The sequence below is a fragment of the Wyeomyia smithii genome, chromosome 3 (assembly GCF_029784165.1).
Source record: "Wyeomyia smithii strain HCP4-BCI-WySm-NY-G18 chromosome 3, ASM2978416v1, whole genome shotgun sequence".
NCBI classification, from domain to species: domain Eukaryota; kingdom Metazoa; phylum Arthropoda; class Insecta; order Diptera; family Culicidae; genus Wyeomyia; species Wyeomyia smithii.
In genome coordinates, this window is record NC_073696.1 from 94486231 (window position 1) to 94506463 (window position 20233).

The following is a 20233-nucleotide window of genomic DNA, read 5'->3' on the forward strand; positions in this document are numbered from 1 at the left end:
ATTAGGGTGGGGAAAATGATCGATTTTCCAGAACCAAGCTTTTTTGGTTCCTTTTGGGGCCCCAAACAACCCTAAACTTACCGGAAGTCGATTGGTTTTGTCTCTGCTTGGCGCATTGCATTTCAAATTTGTATGAAAATTTTTATGGGAAAACCTACTTTTTTGCATTTACCTTTCTAAAGAGCTCAATAAAACTCTAATAATACACTACATTATTTTAAAGTATAGTATTTTAGATGCCTAACAACTTTGTCGAAGACACTGAAGAGCTAGGATGTCCATAAGAAGAGCTATAGCTGTTCAAAGTTGAGTATGTCGATTTAAATGCAGAAAATCTTGTTTTCTGCCAACATTACCAATGTACCGGTGTCAGCAGGCTTCCCATCAGAAGTAACCTGTCGTAAGGAGTTTATACACTCAGCTGGATCAAGCAAACAAATTAAGGTCAACATTCTAGGCGTAGGTAGAATCTACAACGTGTTTCTGAGGTCACTACTGATGGAAATCTGACTGACGCCGGAACACTGGCAGTGTCGGCAGAAAAATTGATTTGCAACATAAACTTCGACATAATCAACTTTGAACAGCTCTAGTATTTTTTGGGACACCCTAACTCTTTAGTGTCTCCGGCCAAGTTTTTAGGCATCAAAAACCTACAATTTGAAGTCATGAAACCTTTGGTTTGAGCCATTTTGAGCTCATTAGAAAGGAAAATGCAAGAAAGTTGGTTTTTCCATACAAATCTCCATATAAATTCGAAATGCAATGCGCCAAGCGGAGACAAAACCAATCGACTTCTGATAAATTTGGGATTGTTAGGGGCCCCAAAAAGAACAAAAAAAGCTTAGTTCTGGCCTTCTGCTATCAAGTTTCGTTTTTTTTTTTTCATATAACGATTACCCACCCTGATGGTCATAGTCTATGTTTGGTCCCTGAAAAGACCTAACATCAGTAACAAGTCCCTCAACCAGTGATCGAGGCTTCTCCATTTGGATGCCTCCAGGGGTGTTTTCAAATATTCAAACGTGGATCCGATGACGACGTGCCCGTAGAAAACTACCGGTCTTATGAGCGTCTTGTATGGTACGGGGGCGAAGTTTGCAAGACCTCAACGTCTTGTGGAGTCCATAGTAGGCACGACTTCCAGCTACAATATATCTGCGGATTTTTCGGCTGCATTTGTTGTCTGATGTTACCAATGATCCGAGATACACAAATTCGTCAACCGTCGTCTCCGTCGAGTACTAAGCTACTGCCTATTCGAGCCCTATCGCGCTTGATTCTTTCTGCTCTTCGACGTATTCACCTTCAATCCAACCTTTTCTGCTTCACGTTTCAGCTTAATGTACTGTTCAGCAACCGCCTGGAACGCCATCCCGACAAGGTCTACGTTGTCAGCAAAGCAGATGAACTAGCTGGATTTATTGAAGATCGTGCCCCGCACGTTTCATAACACTTTTAAGCGCAATGTTGAACAGAGGGCAGAAAAGACCGTCACTTTGTTGAAGTCCCTTGCGTGTTTCAAACGGGCATGATATCGCACCCGATATCTTCACACAGTATCTACATCATCCATCGTGGCCCTAATCAGTCTTGTTAGTTTCGCAGGGAAGCCTGCTGTGGAACATCTCTTCCTTAAAAGAGATTGTAGCATCCGAGCCACGCTGGAAGCCTTCGGTTACGAACGGGTTGATTAGAGCACTGCGGAACGATGCCTTTAGCAACGATTTAAGGTGCTAGAACCTTGGTCCAATGTTGGTTAGGTAGTGTACATAACTTCAGGCAATTGTTGAACTAAATGTGGCAATTCGGACAGTAATCAGGTATATCTCCCAGGTCCGGTTCTTCTCATTCACCAGTGCCTCGCACTCCCTGTCATACCAGTCGTTTCTGCCACTCGATGCTTCCACTCCTAGTGTCGCCATTGCGGTCTCCCCGATAGCTGTGCGAATGCTGCACCAGCCGTCTTCGAGAGGCAATGCGCCCAGCCCCTCCGCCGTGGGTAGCACCGCTTCAAGCTGTTGCGTGTATTCCTCCGCAGCCTGAGAGTTCCGGAGCTGCTTAATGTTGAGCCGCAGGGTTCGGCGATGTCGCGCGGGATATACGGTCGACAGTCTTGAGCTCAATGATACCGCAACTAGGTAGTGGTCCGAGCCAATATACGCACCGCGTTAGGTACGTACGTTAGTAATGTCCGGGAAGAACCGGCCGTCGATGAGAACATGGTCAATTTAATTTGCTGTATGTTGGTCAGGTGATCTCCAGGTGGTTTCGTGGATGTCCTTACGGGGAAAAAAGGTACTTCGGTCTGCCAGTCCTCGAAAAGCTGCGAAGTTAACGCTTCGCTGGCCGTTGTCGTTCGTCACTTTGTGCAGGCTATGAGGGCCGATCACCGGCTTGTATATTTCTTCCCTACCGATCTGCGCGTTCATGTCCCCGATGACGATCTTGATGTCTCTACGCGAGCAGCTATCGTAGAGTTTCTCCAGCTGTGCGTAGAACTCTTCTTTCTTTACATCGGGTATTCCTTCGTGAGGGCAGTGCACATTGAGGATAGTGTAGTTGTAGAACCGGCCTTTTATTCTCAACAGACACAACCTGTCGCTCATCGTGTTGATCACACGACTCTGCATCCTGCCCAGCACTATAAAACCGGTACCCAGCTCAATGGTTGTGCCGCCGCTCTGGTAGTACTGAGCCCTGCGGCCACAAATCCTGCGTACCTTCTCTCCTTTCCGGCAATGCTCCTGGAGCGCAACGATGTCGAAGTGGCGGGGTTCTAGCTGATCCAGCAGAATCTGGTTGTTACCCGGTGCCTTCAGCGATCTACAGTTCTATGTACCGAGCTTCCAATCGTCGTCCTTATTACGTCGCCTAGGTTGCTGCCAATTGTTCCGGTCCGTATTCAATTCTTGATTGTTCGTAGTATTTTGATGTTTCGGCATGCTGCCTTACTAGGGCTGCGGATGCCTAGTCTCGCGACGGGGCTGCCGTCTTGGGTGTAGCTGGCGAGACGCAGCGCTTCATAATTCAGCCGTCCGCTCCGGATCAGACGCTGTTTGAGCCGCCTCTAACATGGGGAACAGACGCTCGGTCAAGCTGTCCTCCTGGGAGAGCAGCTCCCCCTTCCCTGTCAGCATACGACCAAGTTCCCACCGGTTCACCGATCTTCCCTTGATTTCTCGTATTCCAGTCCGTACCACGTGGAGGTAGGGATTGGAGTTGCTGGGCGTTATGCTTTGGACCACACTGCGGTCTTTTTTACGCCAACTAGTACGGGTGTAATGCTGGTATGCACTGCCCAGCCGTTTACCAACCCAGTTACAAGCTCTCTCTCTATTAAAAAATTAACCCGCAAAGGCAGTGTGTGTAGTTGAGGAAGACGTGCTAGGAACGGGACACATAAATCATTCTAAAGGTTTGTTTAGTCTATCTGATTTTTTCATCTGATTCGAGCTAATTGCTCGAAAATATATCGAATGCAATGTTGGTTTACGTTTACACCTATTTGATATTGTGATTCGACATGCCGTTAGACATGTCGAAAGGAATAGAAACGTTTCTATTTTTCGTTCGACTCCAAGAACAGGAGGTATTATGCAGGCAACTGCATACTAAGGTGAAGTGTAAGTAATGTAGGTATGACTGATGACACAGGACAGAGGAGGCAGCAGAGAAATTAAAGAAGAGGGGGAGTTGAATAAGGGAAAAAAAATTAAAAAAGAGGGGGAGTTGAAAAAGGAAAAAAAAAGAAGCAAAGGGTTGAAAAAGAAAACCTGTTGTAAATCGGATTTAGAAAACCTACTAGACCTACTTTTATAAGTCCGATGAGAAAATGGTATATATATGATATGACAGATTTTCAATGAAAAGATTATGAAACTAAAACAATTAGATGAAAAAAAAACAACTATTATGTAAGGAGAAATTAATGAAGAAGGATCTGAGAAGGTTGAACTGTTAAAAGAAGGAAAAAATTATAAAGAGGCCGAGAGTCAAATTAAACCAATAGACAAGAAAATAAAAACATCAAAATATCGGAAGTTTAAAGGGATGATGGAAAAAAAACAAGGAGAGAATATTATGATTGTAAATCGGGTGGCTTTGTTTTGTATGATTCGTCCGGCCGATTAGTACCCGAGGAATACGAATAAACAAAAAAAAACAAATTTGTACGCTTTAGTAGGGGAAGACATTTTCACCGGAACTATATACGGGCCTAGATGTAAGAGAAGCGTAGGGTAGATGATAGGTAGTAAGAAGCCCGTACGCGAGTGAACAATAAGTTTAGACAGCAAGTGGAAAAAGGTAAGAAAACGAAAAAAAGTGATGAAGAATTATTAGCAAATAAAAAATATATGCACCACTTGATCAGCAGGGTTTATTCAAGATGAGCAATAACACACAACCCAAAGTAAGCAGCAAAACCGAGATAACGAAGACGTGTTCCAGATCGTTGAAGACGACTACGATGCAGCCCAAGAAGAACCTGGGACGTAGCCAGGTAGCCGAGTGCGGGGAGTTGAACGGAGGGGTGTTTACGGCCGGCGGGTACCCAGGAGTGGCCACGAACAGATGATTACAACACCGGCGAAGGAAGTTTTCGCTGTGAACTGAAAAAAGGATGAAGCAAGGCAAATCGATCCATGGATAATAAAATATGAGACAGGTAGCGGGGCAAAACACGCACCCTACCCCACCAAAGACAGAAGTAAATATGGGCCAAGTCGAAGAAAGGCCACAATAGACCCGGAAGAACTTCGTTAGAATGGTTCTACCCAATGCATATAGCGCAGTTCTACACAAGCGCATAGCAGTACACGGAAAATTGACACCGTCGTAGAAAAAAAAACAAAACTCAGTCGAAGCACACGAATCAGCTGTTGACGAGCAGTCCATTGGCACTCAAACTTATTGCCAACTGGATTAAAACAAATAACTACGATTACTCATAGCGCAGCGAGTGCCGCAGCAAGGTAGCGCAAACAAATAATCCGGCGCGCAGAGGTGCATCAAAGAAGAATGAGAACCGTCAAAGATGTTAACTAAGGCGATGTGATGACGTCGTCGCGTGATCCAGAGAGGCGTCCACCACCGGCCGAGGGGGTCTCCACCGACCGGACACACTTCACCCGTCTCACTCCACCCGCAAGATTTTCGCAACACAGTACGAGTAGCAGAGCAGCGGATATCTTCAAGGTGCAGCGCAGCAGGCGAGCGAACGTTTTGGTATTTTATTATGAAGAATTGTGACGCCCGGTAATGTTAATTCATGTGAAACCGAACACCACTCATATATGTATGTAAAAGTTGCCAACCCGCGATACTTACCGGTAGAGCTCGACGCTTCACGGGAGCTCTATCATCGGAGGCGGGGCAGATGTAACGGCCCCCACGCGTCCCGTAGATGCCTACAGGGTTCCGTCACATTATTCTACCGCATTCTTTTCGACGTTGGCACGGCCAACGAACTCCGCTTGGCTTGGGTGACGAAAACCGACACCCGTAAGCAAATTATATTAAAACAGAACAAAGTCCGAGGTTGGATACTTGATGGGTCGGTAACTCATCGACGCGCGAGAAGTGAGTTACCGAAAATGTTTGTAAACAAGGTAGAGTGACGAGCGCACGGCGCCCCACTCTCAGTAGATTTAGATTAAGTGTTCTAAAATAGAGACAGGCCGAGAAAAGGCCATTTGGGTAATAAGGATAGGTAGTGATTTCGCGAGGGGAAATTGTCTCTCGCGAAATACACTCTAGGGTTAGCCGTAAGTTCACATGTAAGCCAAAAATCAATCTTTAAGTATAAGAGATTCCGTACGGTCCGCTCCGTACGTACAGGAATTGCGCGTCGGTTTATCTTTTAACTTCCGAAGATATCACAATTTCTGGTAAGAAGAATATCACAATTCCTGGTTTTTTTCTGACTTTCCATAATAAACATCATTTCCGTTTTTTGTGTGCTGGCAAGTATTGAAATGGAGAAAAGAAAGGACCAGATTGGAGCTGTATCCAGCAATAAGGTACGTTACCTGATTTTCCTTTTTAATTTGTTTTGATAGATTTTGAAAATTCATTTGACAGTTCTTCCTTTCGACTTGTGCAAGCGGTGTGAACACCGCCATACAAACAGGTTCGACAAAGTATGTCGAACGGTAAATCGAGCAGATTTTCGATTTCTGCAGTGGTCAAAATCAGGCCGACATGTCTAATAGTCTAAACGTACCTTAAGTCTAAGTATAGCGTAATTAAGAGTGTAAACCAGCTTCGTCGCAGAATTGCTCAAATCGGTCGCTAACAAATTGAGATCCATTATCCGAAACAAAAATTATGGTATCGCCGAATCTTGCAAGTTAGTGATCTAGCATTTTTTATTAGCTTTTTATTTGCGATATAGATTCGTTCCCACGGCTTCGATGGAATGGGCCACGACTCCAGGTTCGTCTTGCGTGGAAACTTGGCAGCTTCATCACAGGGTTTACAACATCGGACATAGTTTTCGATGGCATCATCGATGTTAGCCCAATACACGAAATTTCTTCCTTCCCTAGGATTTCATTCGTTCCATTCCTAGATGGCCTCGATATAGTTTAAAAAATCAAAGGTGAATATCGTTGTCAGAATTAATCCTTTAAACCTCATGACAGGTCCAAAAGATCAACGGTTTTATCATACGAAGGAGAGCATAGTTTATTTTTCATTCGAACCAAACCTAGACGTTGAAAATCGACATAAGTTACATCGCTTGATTCTGGCCAGGACATTGGTCCGATCGTAATTATAAACCAATGATTTCCCATTGTTAAAATCAACAGCAACACTTTTAATACCCGTTAAGTACAAAGCGTATCCACATATTCAAAAAACTGATGATGACGCACGGTTATTTTTGAACACACAGCGCAGGGCTGTACAACTGCGTAAATAGGAGACATCAAATCAGTAGAAAAATTCATACGCTGATATTGATGAGGGATTTATGTGAAACAGATTTGTAAGCTGTAATTTGACGTTAAGACTATTTATTCCTCAGTTTAGCGACAGCTATCGTTAAATTTACTCTAATCAGCAGCGTTTAAAATAGAGGCCTTCCCCTTATGCAGTATTTTTTCGCTAGTAATGTTCATCTTTGATGAACAGATTGAGAGCGTAATTGGAACAAAAACTAATTCAGAAAACCGTTGTCACTACGCTTGTAAATTGCTATATTCATCGATGCGTAAAAAATACAACTTAACTTTACGTGACTACTGATAGGTAGAATTTAGTATTCTTTAGCACATATACGAAACAAACGTATATGAACCTAATACTATTAATTAGGTAGTCCTAGAAATACAACGATAGAATAAAATATGGGAAATTTTCATAGGCCTCGCTCTGTTTCAAAACGTAGCCATCAAAACAGGAACTCACTACCGAACAAACACTGCACAAGCTTTAATCCTAGAAATTATAAGTGAGTCAGCGGCAGCTTATTCCTCTATCTCTGTCCTAATGTTTTGCACTCCTGCACCTCATGTGTACTCGATTCCGTGAGCTTTCCGTAGGTGAGAATCGAGTGCACTTTTATAATCAAACTGCTTAAAGCACCGATCGCAAGCGAAAGCGCGAACCGCTTCGTGCGATTTCAAGTGTCGCCGGAAGTTACCCTTGGTCGAGAAGACCTTGGCGCAGATTTCGCAGGTATACGACTCGGCATCCCTAGGAGCGTGCGTTTTCGTATGTGCGTACAGCTCCTTCTTGTCGTGGAATTCTTCTCGACAGTGATAGCAGTAGAACGGTACCCGTGATGTGTGATAGTGGAAATGATTCTGGAACAACTCGAATGACGGTAGAACACGTTCACAGATGTGGCATTGAGTCTCCCTATTGTCCTCACTTTCGTCATAGTTGCTCTGTGATAGGTCACAGTCCTCCGCGAGTGACGGTTTACATTTATCGCACTCTTCCGGATTCGAACACAAATGTGTCTTGTGATGATCTCGTAGAGCGCTCAACTCATCAAAGCGATTGAAACACAGCGGACAGCGATACTTTCCCTCAACTTGTCCACTTTCCGGCGTTTCCAATTGCTCCTGCGATTTCAAATTTTCCATGAAATCCGTGGTGTTATTGGCGATGTGTTCTGCTTCGTGTTTATGCAGTGGCTCTTCATCGGTGAACGTTTCCGGACAATAGTTGCACGAAAAGTAGAGTACGTTCACATCCAACGAGGCATCATGAACGCCCATGTGCATCTCCAGAGCCCGTTTATAATAGAACCGACGATCGCAGATATTGCAGTGAAATTTGTTCCGGCCACTTCCTTCGCCTTCACCAACTGATGCATTGCCCGCATACAGCAGCCGGCTTTTGCTCTGCCGCGGCAAATGTGCCTTGAACATGTGCTCCTTGTGACTGGCCTTGTAACAGAACACCTACGAATTAAAGGGAAAAAATGTTAGGCTTATCTAATTTTCACGAACTGTAATATTAACCTTTTCACACATTGTGCACGCAATCACATGTGGTTCCTGCAGTTTTTCGTGGTACTGCAGTTGACACTTCTGGTTGAACGTTTTGTGACAACGCGAGCACTTGTATGCGTTCGAAGAAATGTGCACGGTTTTTTCGTGCGTGCACACGGTACTCTTGTGGTTAAATCTCTTATCACAGTACGAGCATTTGTACGGTTTCTCGCCGGTGTGCAGTCTCATGTGAATCGCCAATCGTTGCTCGTTGTCCAGTACCTTGTTGCAGCGATCACATTTGAGCGCCTTTTTCACTGTCTCGTGAATGCGCGAGTGAACGATCAAATTTGACTGATGATTGAAGCATTTGAAACAGATCTTGCATTGATACGGTTTTTCGCCCGTATGCAGACGCATGTGAATTTGCAGTTTGTCCTGGGCTTTGAACACCTTTCCGCAGGTGACGCACGAGTACTTATTGTCGACTCCATTCTCCCCGTGCACCTTTTCGTGGCAGGTGAGCGTACTTTGGCTGCGAAACTTTTTCTCGCACATCCTGCACTCAAACGTTGGCTCTTCGTTGTGAGTTCGATGGTGCTTCTCTAGCTTTACCTTTGAATCGAAGCTCTTGCCACACATTTCGCAACAATAACTAGCTTTAGCAGGTGCCGCTGGAGCAAAGGAATTATGTTGAAGAATAACTCCGGTGTGTACCGGCGATGGTTGCACACTGTACGAGTTATGCTGCGGATCAACACCAGAACTAATCGTTGATGCATTGGAATGGTCGTGATGAAATTCATGGGACATGTGAAAAGGAGCCACCGCCTGTTGAGCGCTCTGCTGTGGATGTGCCAAATAAGGACCTGATATTAGCTGCAGGTCCAGCGGCTTTGCATAGTAGATGGGCTTCGAGTCGTCAACGTGTACATTTGGCTCATTGTATACCGGTGCAGTTTGGCTGTAGTTTACCGGAGGTGTTGCAGCTCCACTACTGGAACCAGAAGCAATGTTTTCTTGCTTCAATATAATTGACGGATTTGGAACTTTTAAAAATCCACCGGATGAATTGGGATGGAAAAACCCTGATCCACCTGCAGCTGAGTGACCCGGTACAGAGCTGAAATAAAACGCTTTATATTGGAAACATATCAACCCAAAATTTATTGACATCTTACTAATGTTTATCATTGAAGGAATTGTAATCCATTATTGTTAAAATTTAATCTATTCACTTTGACCGGAAGGATGAAAACACTACGCCAGCGATATTAATAAAAAACAGAAAGAATTTGCCAATAAAATCAACAGACACAATTTATTTACTCCGCTCCATATAAAAGTTGCTTTTTTTTTGGCATTTGACAGGTGAGCAACTGAGAAAGCGGCTAAACGACAGAACGAACCCTCCGACAACAGCCTCTGTTTCACAACCCGCAATGGAAGGTGCGAGTATAGTTCCACATAAGAAGTGGGTAGCGAGCGAGTGGTTCCACACTAAAGTTATAAAAGAGTGCAACTGTGTTTACATAAACGTAGCATTTTGTCAGCCAGAGTTTCTCGCAATTATATAGTCCCAACGGTCCCAACATTTTGGAAAAATATGTGAGAACGGCTGTCGGGGGCCCCATGCAGTCAATCTGTACATGCAACGTCGACTATATGCCGACAACAGTCACCAATGTCGATTGTTAGTTCTGAGCACCAACACAGCGCGGCGCTGTGAATCATTAAGGTACATTCATGCGATACCGTGATCGCTCTGCGTATATATACCATTAATATTTGCTGCGTTTTTTTGGCTGACATGCGGGTGTTGAACACAAATATTGAGCGTGGAAAGTTTCTTACTGTACAATTATTTAAAGTTATTATTTTCATGACAAATTAATATATTAAAAATATCCCAATTATCCCACAGAATAATATGAATGTTTCGTGTTTGAGTTACCCCTGAAAAATATTTATTTTATTTTTAGACACGACTAAAGGCCCAAGCACAATTGATACGTTTGCGTTGCGTTGACGTTAATATGACAGAAAATGTATGGACTAACTGTCAAATTGCCGCAAACACAGCCGCAACGTATCAATTGTGTTTAAACCTTAAGCCTTATATTTAAAAAAAATATTCAATTGAAACCGTGTTTTCGGTATTTTCTACTCAACAAAACTTACTAATCAAAAAGTAAAGTATTTACATTTCCTTTGTAATCAATATAGCAGAATGCAGCCAAAAGGAATCGCATGCCATTTTTTCAAATTGAGTTATTACCGAATTATACTTTTTTGCTTCTATTGTAAGGCTCTTCGGGCGAAACAAAATTATTTTTGCAAACGATGTCTCTTTCCAAAAAAGCAGTGGCGTGCAACTTTCTGCTAAACTGCTAACTTTCTATTTAATGATGCTGGTTTTCCGTTTTGGTGATTTCGCTAATTTTTGTATTGGTTAAAACCGCTGAAAAATAAAACAGTTAAAAAACGATTACAAAATCTGTGTGACGGGAAATGGGAGGAAGACACGAATAATAAATAATCAAAGCAAGTGACATGGAAATCTGCATTTTCTGTTTAGCGTGCAACTACATGTCTACTGTCATCCGCGCGTAGTTCGAACGGTGTGACTGATTACAGTGATGATTCGCTCATTGGATGTTCGTTAGTTGGAGGTTCGTTAGTTGGGTGTTCGCTAGTTGGGCTGTCACCCAACTGAAAAGCACTCTAATGTCAGAATTCAGCGTCATTCAATGCATTTCAGAGGTCCGAAAAGTGAAAAAAATATTACTAAAATAAAATTATATAATTTATTATTGTAAAAAATTTGTAAACATGTTTAGTTATTACGCTTAATCCATTCAGCACTAATAACTTTGTTTCTCAGCGCTATTAACTGGACACTTCATGCAGATCTTCTATGGCATAATCAATCGCGTAATGTTATAAATTTACAACATTTTGTGTGTAATTTAGAGGTTTACTGTTCAGTTGTTTGTTCTTTTATTTCTTCAACGCCTTCACCGGAAGTATCCAGCGTAGCGATCCTCCATTTTTTTGTGCAAGAAGCAGAGTGATGTTCTTGTGCTTTATCATTTTGCTTCTCGTTGGAACTTTTGTATGAAAAAGTATTGACCAAATACATGAAATATTTACTGCAGCAGCAAGACAGATGAGCAAAGTTCATTTTCTTTGACATAGTTTTACCGCAATGAAATAAGGAAATTTTTCAAAACAGGAAGAAAACAAACAATCGGCGCACCCCTTTAAAAAATTTGCCCAGTTGTCAGTTCATCCAACTAACGAACACGATTCGCTAGTTGGGTGGCAGTTGTGTTCCAACCAACGAATTTCAGCTGTATATGTATTGCAGTGGGTGTCACGGATAGGGTTGCCACAATTAAATCTGTGTTTTCCCTTGAAAAAATCTGAGCATCTGTATCTGGAACAAAAATATCTGTAAAAAAAATCTGTATTGTTTAAACATAAAGAACTGAAGCGGAATACGTACCGAGTGGTTAGACACTATTACTGCTGGATGTGATATGTCCTTTGATTAACTGCACTACATCTGCTCGATTTTAATTACTTTTAATCTATCAGTTAAGTTGAAAAAATATTAAATCACTTAAACACTAAACCGAAACTTAAACAACGGGCATCACTTCTGCCTCGCGGAATAAAACTTAAGAGTTAACACCTAAACGAACCGCGGACTATCTATAACGACGTAGGCACCTGCCTCACGAGGGGTATCACTATCACGACCTCGGACTTCCTTGAAGTCCCAGCTTAAGTCTTCGCCGCTACTCCGGTCACTCCGAATTTTCCCGCGGCGTCGTCTTCTCACGAGAGCGGGCCGCTCTTCCGTCTCTTTCCTCGCGAACGTGCCCGTGCACGGCTGATGCAATCGTTGTTGACTTTTTCGCAAATCCGCTCGGTCGCATGTTTTGATTAAACATCCGCGAATTGGAGTTTTTTGCTGTAAATATAAACTTAAAACATTCGAACTTGCGTACGATTTAATAACTGAGGTATTGTTTTTGCCTCCATAATCAAAACAATACCTTCTTTGATTATGATCCACTTTTCATATTTTCAAAACATGAGTGGTGGATGGAATTTCAAGTTTCAACACTTGCGATGTTGAAACAAATTGACAAGAGAAATGATTTCATCATCTTGTCCATGCATATTAATGACAAGTTTTTCCAAAGATGTTTTTCCATTTAGGATTTTTCTTAATCCTTCTTTGGAAGAGAATGGAAATTAATTGTAACCGCCTAAAATCAGGTCGGCTCATAAAACCCCCACTGATCGAGTTTTTAATTAATGCAATTCATTAAAAACATGATGAAAGTATTTGGCATGGGTTACAAAAAAATTTGAAGGAACCTGATTTTTGGATAATTTGGAAATGAAAGATCTTTTGCCTCTGTACCCTACTACTCTATTCCCTAGCTACTACTGTTCTATCCATACTATTCCGTACTCCTTCTCCTTCTCCTTTCCTGAGAGCCGTCCGCTCCCTTTCGTTCGCTCCTCTATCCACTCCTGTCTATCCTCCTTCCTTGGTATTATCCGTCCCATTAACACGAAGAATATTTGTTGTGTCAGGATCTTTCTTGGTTGACCTAAGTCCTGAATTCTGTTGAGATATATCCTAGATGTTACAGCTTTTAATCTTTATGCTCGGATATAACACCGATCATTTGTTGCACGTAGTCCTAAGACTTGATCTGGTGTTTCTCTACACTTATAATCCTGCCGATAAATTTGGGATTCTTCCTGTTCCCTGAAGACATAAACCCGTTTTCATCGATCCTGCTCTTCAGGTCTATCCCATTGCAAGTGGTGTAAAGTGTGTGTATATAATGAATTATCCGGCTTCTCCTAGCTGATAGAATAGTCTTATCTCCTTAAACATCTTTCTTGATTGATGATGAAAGACTGCCTTTCTCTTCCGTTTTATTCAACTGCTATATTAATTTCTGATTCAGTCAAATATATATTTACTGAATCCGTTCTAGATTCATCTCTCTCCATCCGTCTTTTATCTCCGCCGTCCGTTCGGTGAGTACTGATCCTTTTATCGTTCTCCTACTGTCTGACCCTAGTCTTAGTTCCTAACTTTATATCCCTATCTTTACGCTCTGAATATTTTAAATTGTATGTTACTTTACTTTTAATTTTAGTGTATTTTATTTATATTATAATAATTTTTTTTTTTTTTTTTTTTTTTTTTTATTCTCTACTCTCTCCTATTGTCAACTTCTTCCCAATTTGATACCTTTTTCATGTTTTCCCATTTAAGCATATATGTCTTTAATATTTATTAATAATGAAAACAATTTTAATTTTAATATTTCCATTTTCTTACTCAAAATATAGAGTCAAGAAAAATATTTTTCTCACAAATATATAATTTTGAGAATTCATGATAATTCACCCCTCTTGTCAATAATTAAGCCAAAAAATCTTATACCAAATTAAAAGTAAAAATATTGGAAATATGAAAGGAAAAAAAAAAAAAACAGGTCTACAGCAATGCAAGTATTTAATACCGAAAAGGATAACCCAAAATTACACTTGCATTACCGTATAGCAGCAATCTACACTCACCATACCATCATTCTGTTTTACCTTCCTTCTATTCACCATTCTGGTTTATCTTCCTTCTCGTCTTCTGTGGATCGCCTGGTAAATTGCTGTTGACCTAAAACCCCCCCTGATTTGAGGTTTTAGGCAGGATTAATCTGTAAATATACTCATTTTGTTTTCTATTAAATAATTGTATAATAAAATGTAGAATAATCCCAAAAATAATTATATACTATTAAAATTAAACTCTATCATACTACATAGTTATATATCTAAAAAAAAATATGCTGACAGATGTGTGTAAATCCATAATTTTTTTTTTTTTCACACGTCTTTTACTCGGAGCCCAATCGTGTTATTTGTGACACAATAATTTGTGCATTCATGTTTTCTGTCTGTGTTCAGACTCCTTTTCCAAAAGTCCTTTCCTTGAAGGCACAAATAGTTCTCTATTGACTTTGGTAATTGGAAAAGTTTGACATTTTCTTTGAAATGTATTGAACACATTCCTTTACAGATTGTGTATTTGCACAATTCCTGTAAGGTAATTGGTTTAGACTCTAAACCACCTAAATATTCCATTTTTACCTCACTTCTGCCCCAAACTGTTGAAATTATTGGGTATAGTGTCTTATTTTGGAGACCCTCGAAGGCTTCTCCAAAGTATTGGCCATTGGCTAAAAAGCTCAGTGTGCCTTTATCCATATCCAGTATCACTTTAATAGTCTCGAACTTTATTTTGAACTTTTCAAAAGATTTTCGTTCTCTACCATTTTGTTTTTTCGGGTACGTGTCAATGATTGAATCATGAAGCGTCATGCCCCTGTTTATGTCAAAGCCCCAAGAATTGCTATCTAGTCCTAATAGACTTTGATAACCCATGCATTGTAGGGTTGCATCAGACGTTGCTATTCCAACGTATGCATGTGTCCCCCTCTGTTCACTAGGCCATGTTATTTCCCATACATGGAGACCTTTTGTGAACCCAACTTTACCTCTTATGCAATCAGTATTGTTTCTTGCATAAGTTCGATGGGCTGTGAGACCATTAGTTTCTACAAATATGTTTTCAGAACAGTCTTCCTTATTCCAGGAATGTCTTATCTGTTCTTCCGGAGATACTGTTGGTCTTTCCAACAAAATTTTTAATCTTTGTGGTATCTCATAATTTTCGTGTCTTTTCGGTCTTTCCATATTTGTAATTTGAGGCGTTACACTATGTTTTCGTCCTCTTCGTTTGTTTAAATGTTTCTTGGCATACATTTTACGTAGTGTCAAAAGTATTTGTTGACTACTACAAACAGGATTTAAATTCTTATTTTTATTTCTATATATATTTACCTCAATTTCCTAGGCTATAGGCCTGTTCGTATCTCATTTGCTCTGTCTGCAAAAAGAAATGAGTAAAATATATTCTTAATACATTGCTGTTTTTTTTTTTTTTTTTTTTTTTTGTATATATTTTTTTTTTTTTTTTTTTTTTTTTTTTTTTTTTTTTTTTCGTAATAATATGTCCTTTGTAATTGATGACATTTCTCTTTTTTTCATTTGAGCATTTCATAAAACTTCTTTTTTTTTTTTTTTTTTTTTTTTTTTTTTTTTGTGAGCATTTTGCCCTTAGTAATTCCCTTTTATTTTGACCTTGGTTTCAACCTTTTTGTCTCTACTGTTTCCCTTAACGATGTTTGTCTTCTAAAATTTCCGAAAATTAAGTATTATTCGATTTCACATAATAATACTTTTTTAATATAATTAACAATTCGTATACTCAATAACTACCATTCTGGGTCACTACTCCCTTGTTATTTCATTCAAATCACAGTCATTCTAGGTAGTGTTCCCTTGTCCAATAATTCACTATCCATTCAAACATAAAAAATCGTAAAAAAAAAAAAATTCAGTTTATCGACAATGTTCAATTTTACTATTGTCGAACGGTAAATACGATCTCATTTAACATTTCCCATGGGATACTGATTGTAACGAGGGAAACTTTTATCCGCTCTAGGTCAATATTTCATTTCTTCTATTTTCATTTGAAAGGCCCTTCTTTCAAATAATGTGGGGTCTCTTCCGATTTAATTAATCAAAGTTTTACTCTTTCGCGTTATTTATGGGAGGTATGTTTCCTCTTCCCCTTTTAATTCTTTTATAGTGCTCATCTATTTGACATTATTACGTGCAGACATTTTTGACAATCTTTGACAAGACATTTACTTATCCTGGATTTCCAGCTCTTCGGTTCATTCAAATGCTTTTTTGTTGTTATTGGCGAACGCATTATGTTATAATTAGCTGTAGGTTGTCGCTCTGTATCAACTTTTTCTACCACCGAATTCTGACTGGTGGTCTTCTAGTTTGTGTTTTTATAATTGTCTTATTTTCTGATATCCCCTGGATATCGCTTTCATTTGTTATTCCTGTTGAGGTTTGAAATATATCTGGTTCCATATATTCTTCTTCTAATTTTTGAATTGCTGGTAAATTCGCTTGTGGATTTAATTCACGCATGAGCATGATTTCTCCATTATGTTCTAAATTTGGATTGGCGAAAATATCTTTCCTCCTTTTAAGCATCTCAGCGTCTGAATTCGGTTCCCGTGGGTCGATCAATGGCCCTAAATGGGTAATCTTTTGTCCTCTCAACGGTATCTTTGGAGGTGATGAACGAGGTTTTTTCAGAATTGAAACCTTTGGATTCCTTTGTTTAAAAGGTTTCGACTTCCTTTCCTTGGAATATGAAGAGACGTACTTTTTGTTTTGTGGGCAAGAAATCTGCCCTTTAAAGCAACAAATAAAAAGTACTATCAACGTTGCCAACATAATTATTGCTCCAGTCCCTATACTAGCTATAGTCCAGCCTGATGAAAGTGGAGAATAAATTAAATTTTCTAGGAAGGGTCTTTGCTTTTTGAGAACTTCAACATCGATTCCTAAATCAAAAAGCTTCTTTCGATCATAGAATGAAACTTTAGAGAAATTTCCACTCAATGTTGGGATCAAATGCATTGTACTTTCTTCCCACGTAAAATTCATTATTTTGTAGTTCATTGTGTTTACTAATGCTTTGTTATCCGATACTGTAGTATCTGAATACCAAATTTTTGTGTTATTTGTTTGAATCCTCATGTTTGGGGTTAGCCTCATTCGACCTGTACCCCTAACAATCAATTTTGTTTTATTTTCTCCATGGAAAATATTTACTTCAACTTCTTGTGGGGTTACATACTCCCAAACATTTGACTCCTCGGTTTCAAACCAAGCGTCGTGATTGACTCTCAGAAGTTTAATCTTACAATTTTCTGTTGAATTTCTGAATCTGAGATTCAATAGGCACTCGTTTTCTGAAGTTAAATTTTCCTCCTTCAGTTTTAATTCACAAATTCTAAAATTCATGTATATTTTGCAGTTTTCGTATTGAGTTTCCGTTAATAGGAATCCCCAATAGTTATCAATTTCCTCAATTATTATATTCCGATCCAAATTAATGGTCATGATAATAGTTCTATTTATTTGTGGAATAAAACTTCCCTTAAATGCTTTGAATTTCCTCTTTGAAACTAACGGTATCTTCAGGTCAATTGACAACATTTGGTTGTTCTCCGTTTTAAAGGATACATCCGTTATTCTCAAAATCTCTGACAATATTCCGCTATTTTGTCTTCTTGGAAATTCGAGGCCCCCTTTGATCTTACTTTCAGCCTCTTTTAATATTTGCAACAAAATTGCTGGCTCTAGTAATTGAATAAACCATGTTATACTATTGTCTTTATTAAGCAAGACTTGTAGTATAATATTCTGTTGTTTATTTAAGTCATTTATTAAAGATTGAATTCTAAATCCAATTTCAATTAATTCCGACTCAAGTTGTAGTGCCTTTTTATATGTACTAGCGAAACTTAAGTCGTCTTGGACCAGTTTCCCTAATGTGTTGAACGTATTCATCACGTTTTTCATCTTATCATCTATATGCAACATTGAGCTGTCTACAAATTTGTACATAGCATCAATTGTCGCAGTTTGATGATCTAGTGATAAGACCAAGGATTCCTCGTTCCTTCTTAATTTGTCCAGATTTATATCCACCCGAATTCTATCATCAGAATCCATACCTCCAATGGCTGTTATAAAACCACGAGTTCTTCGGGATGGAAAAAATTCTTTTATGAACTTATTCATATCCATGCTTTTGTTGAATGCCATTTCTAAATCACTCAGCATGACATTACAATGTGTATTTTTTATTATTTTTTGTAATAATACACAAGTATAATTATAATCTGCCTTAGATTTTAATAAGGCCTTCCCTCCTTCTTCTAATCCTAATACCGGGAATCTTACCTTCAACACGTATGTGCCCATTCTTATCAACGGCTCGTGTTGTTCCTCTAAAATGAATCCACCATTCGTTAACCAGAATAGGTTAACGAGAAGAAAAATGCTCCTGTAATCGAGGAGAAAAGAAAATATTTTGATATTGGCTGATTTTTTTTTTTTTTTTTTTTTTTTTTTTTTTTTTTTTTTTGTTTGCAAAAAGCCTGACCAATTCTGGTCAGGGATCATAGGCCATTAGACGTAGACATTTATTCATTGAGAGACATTTTTATGTAATAGACTTAAATATTATGTACGTAATAATAATTTTTTTTTTTTTTGATAATATACTAATATTTTTGTAAAACTTTCTTTGTTAATCTTTATGTTAACAAATGTAATATCACATCCTTTATTGATTAATAATTCGTCTTTCGTTGTGGGTTTTACCCCTTTTTTTTTTTTTTTTCTGTGTTTGTTATTTCCACTTCGTTCGCAAAAATCAGTAGGGCTGACGATCAGTCGCCGAGCTGTACCGTGATGAATCACAATCCGGACGGTACCAATATCCGGACACCTTCATCAATACTTCTCAATTAGATGGTAATTTATGCAATTTATGAGATGCAATGTTATACAGGAGCTTTTTTTTTATATGTGAAAGATCGTTCAAACATCATAAATACCATAGTAAGCCGTGAGATAAAATTTAGATAAATCGAAACATAAACGCACTGTCAAACGGCGTCCTTTTCCTATTTGCACTGTCCGGATTTACAACCAAAATGTTGATGTGTTTTAAATCCGGACACCCCAAAAATAAAACGAAGAGGTAGTGAACTTTGAGTGTTTTTATGCTTCATTCAATGTTTTTTTTTTTTTTTTTTTTTTTTTTTTTTTTTTTTTTTTTTTTCATTTCATTCTTTTAATTATGGTATTTTCTTAGGCGATTATTGTGGATCTTCTCTAGTTTGTTGCCGTTTTTGATTACCGTGGTTTGCTCACTGGGCAAATCTACGATTTCATAAGGGCCTCTCCAATAGCTCTGGAGTTTCTGCCCTACTCCCATGGGGTTGGCATGTACTAAGACCAGATCTCCCCACATAGGTTGCCAATCGTTTGCTTTTCTGTCATAGAGCTCTTTGCGCTTTTCTTTTGACAGAATTAGGTTTTCTTTAGCTTTTGAGTGAATGTTTTTGAAAACAGACCTCATCTCTTTTGAGTAGCTTTCGTAATTTAGACCATTTTCCCTTTGGTTATATATGGATGCTGGTAATCTAGCTAATCGTCCATATACAAGTTCGAACGGAGAGTACTTTGTCGAAGAGTTAATCGTCGTGTTGTACTCGAACGTAAAGTATGGCAGATGTTGGTCCCATACATGTGGGTTGCCTACTACGTACTGACGCAGGTATGTTTTTAATTCACGATTTGATCTCTCAACTAAATTGGCTTGAGGATGATACGCGCTTGTGTTGATTTTCTTTATTTTCAAAATTTTACAAATATGTTTGAACACCTCACTCATAAAATTTGAACCTTGATCTGATACTAATTCAGCAGGTGTTCCAAATTTACAAATGTAATGTTCTATAAATGTCCTGGCGACTGTTTCTGATTCTTGATTCTCCATTGGTGCTACTACCAAGAATCTGGTTAGGTCGTCTTGCATGACAAGTCCATATTTATTACCAAAATCGGATTCTGGTAAGACAACTATGTCTATAAAAACCTTCTCAAATGGTTCTGATGACGTAGTTGTTATCTTCATTGGGATTTTGTTATGGCTCCAAATCTTGTTCTTCTGACATGAGTCACATTGTTTTACATAATTCTCAATGTCTCTTCTCATGTTAGGCCATACAAAAAGT

General features: G+C 39.2%; 1 protein-coding gene across 1 annotated transcript; it reads right to left on the minus strand.

The window, feature by feature from the left end:
- Nucleotides 1-7012: 7012 nt before the first annotated feature.
- Nucleotides 7013-9818, minus strand: LOC129730378 (zinc finger protein 600-like). The gene is made up of 3 exons (XM_055689664.1): nt 9632-9818; nt 8481-9573; nt 7013-8420 (listed from the first exon to the last, which is right to left on the minus strand). Exons 1-3 carry the CDS (start codon nt 9661-9663, stop codon nt 7518-7520), a joined length of 2028 nt encoding a protein of 675 aa, XP_055545639.1. The 5' UTR covers nt 9664-9818; the 3' UTR covers nt 7013-7517.
- Between the last annotated feature and the right edge of the window lie 10415 nt (nt 9819-20233).

Bases quoted from the DNA above. Each gene is read 5' to 3' on its own strand.
- LOC129730378 (XM_055689664.1), bottom strand. From the start codon at position 9,663: ATGGATTACAATTCCTTCAATGATAAACATTA. The intron at 9,574-9,631 runs GTAAGATGTCAA...GTTTTATTTCAG, and splicing joins TCCTTCAATGATAAACATTA to CTCTGTACCGGGTCACTCAG. The intron at 8,421-8,480 runs GTTAATATTACA...TTTAATTCGTAG, and splicing joins CGTGCACAATGTGTGAAAAG to GTGTTCTGTTACAAGGCCAG.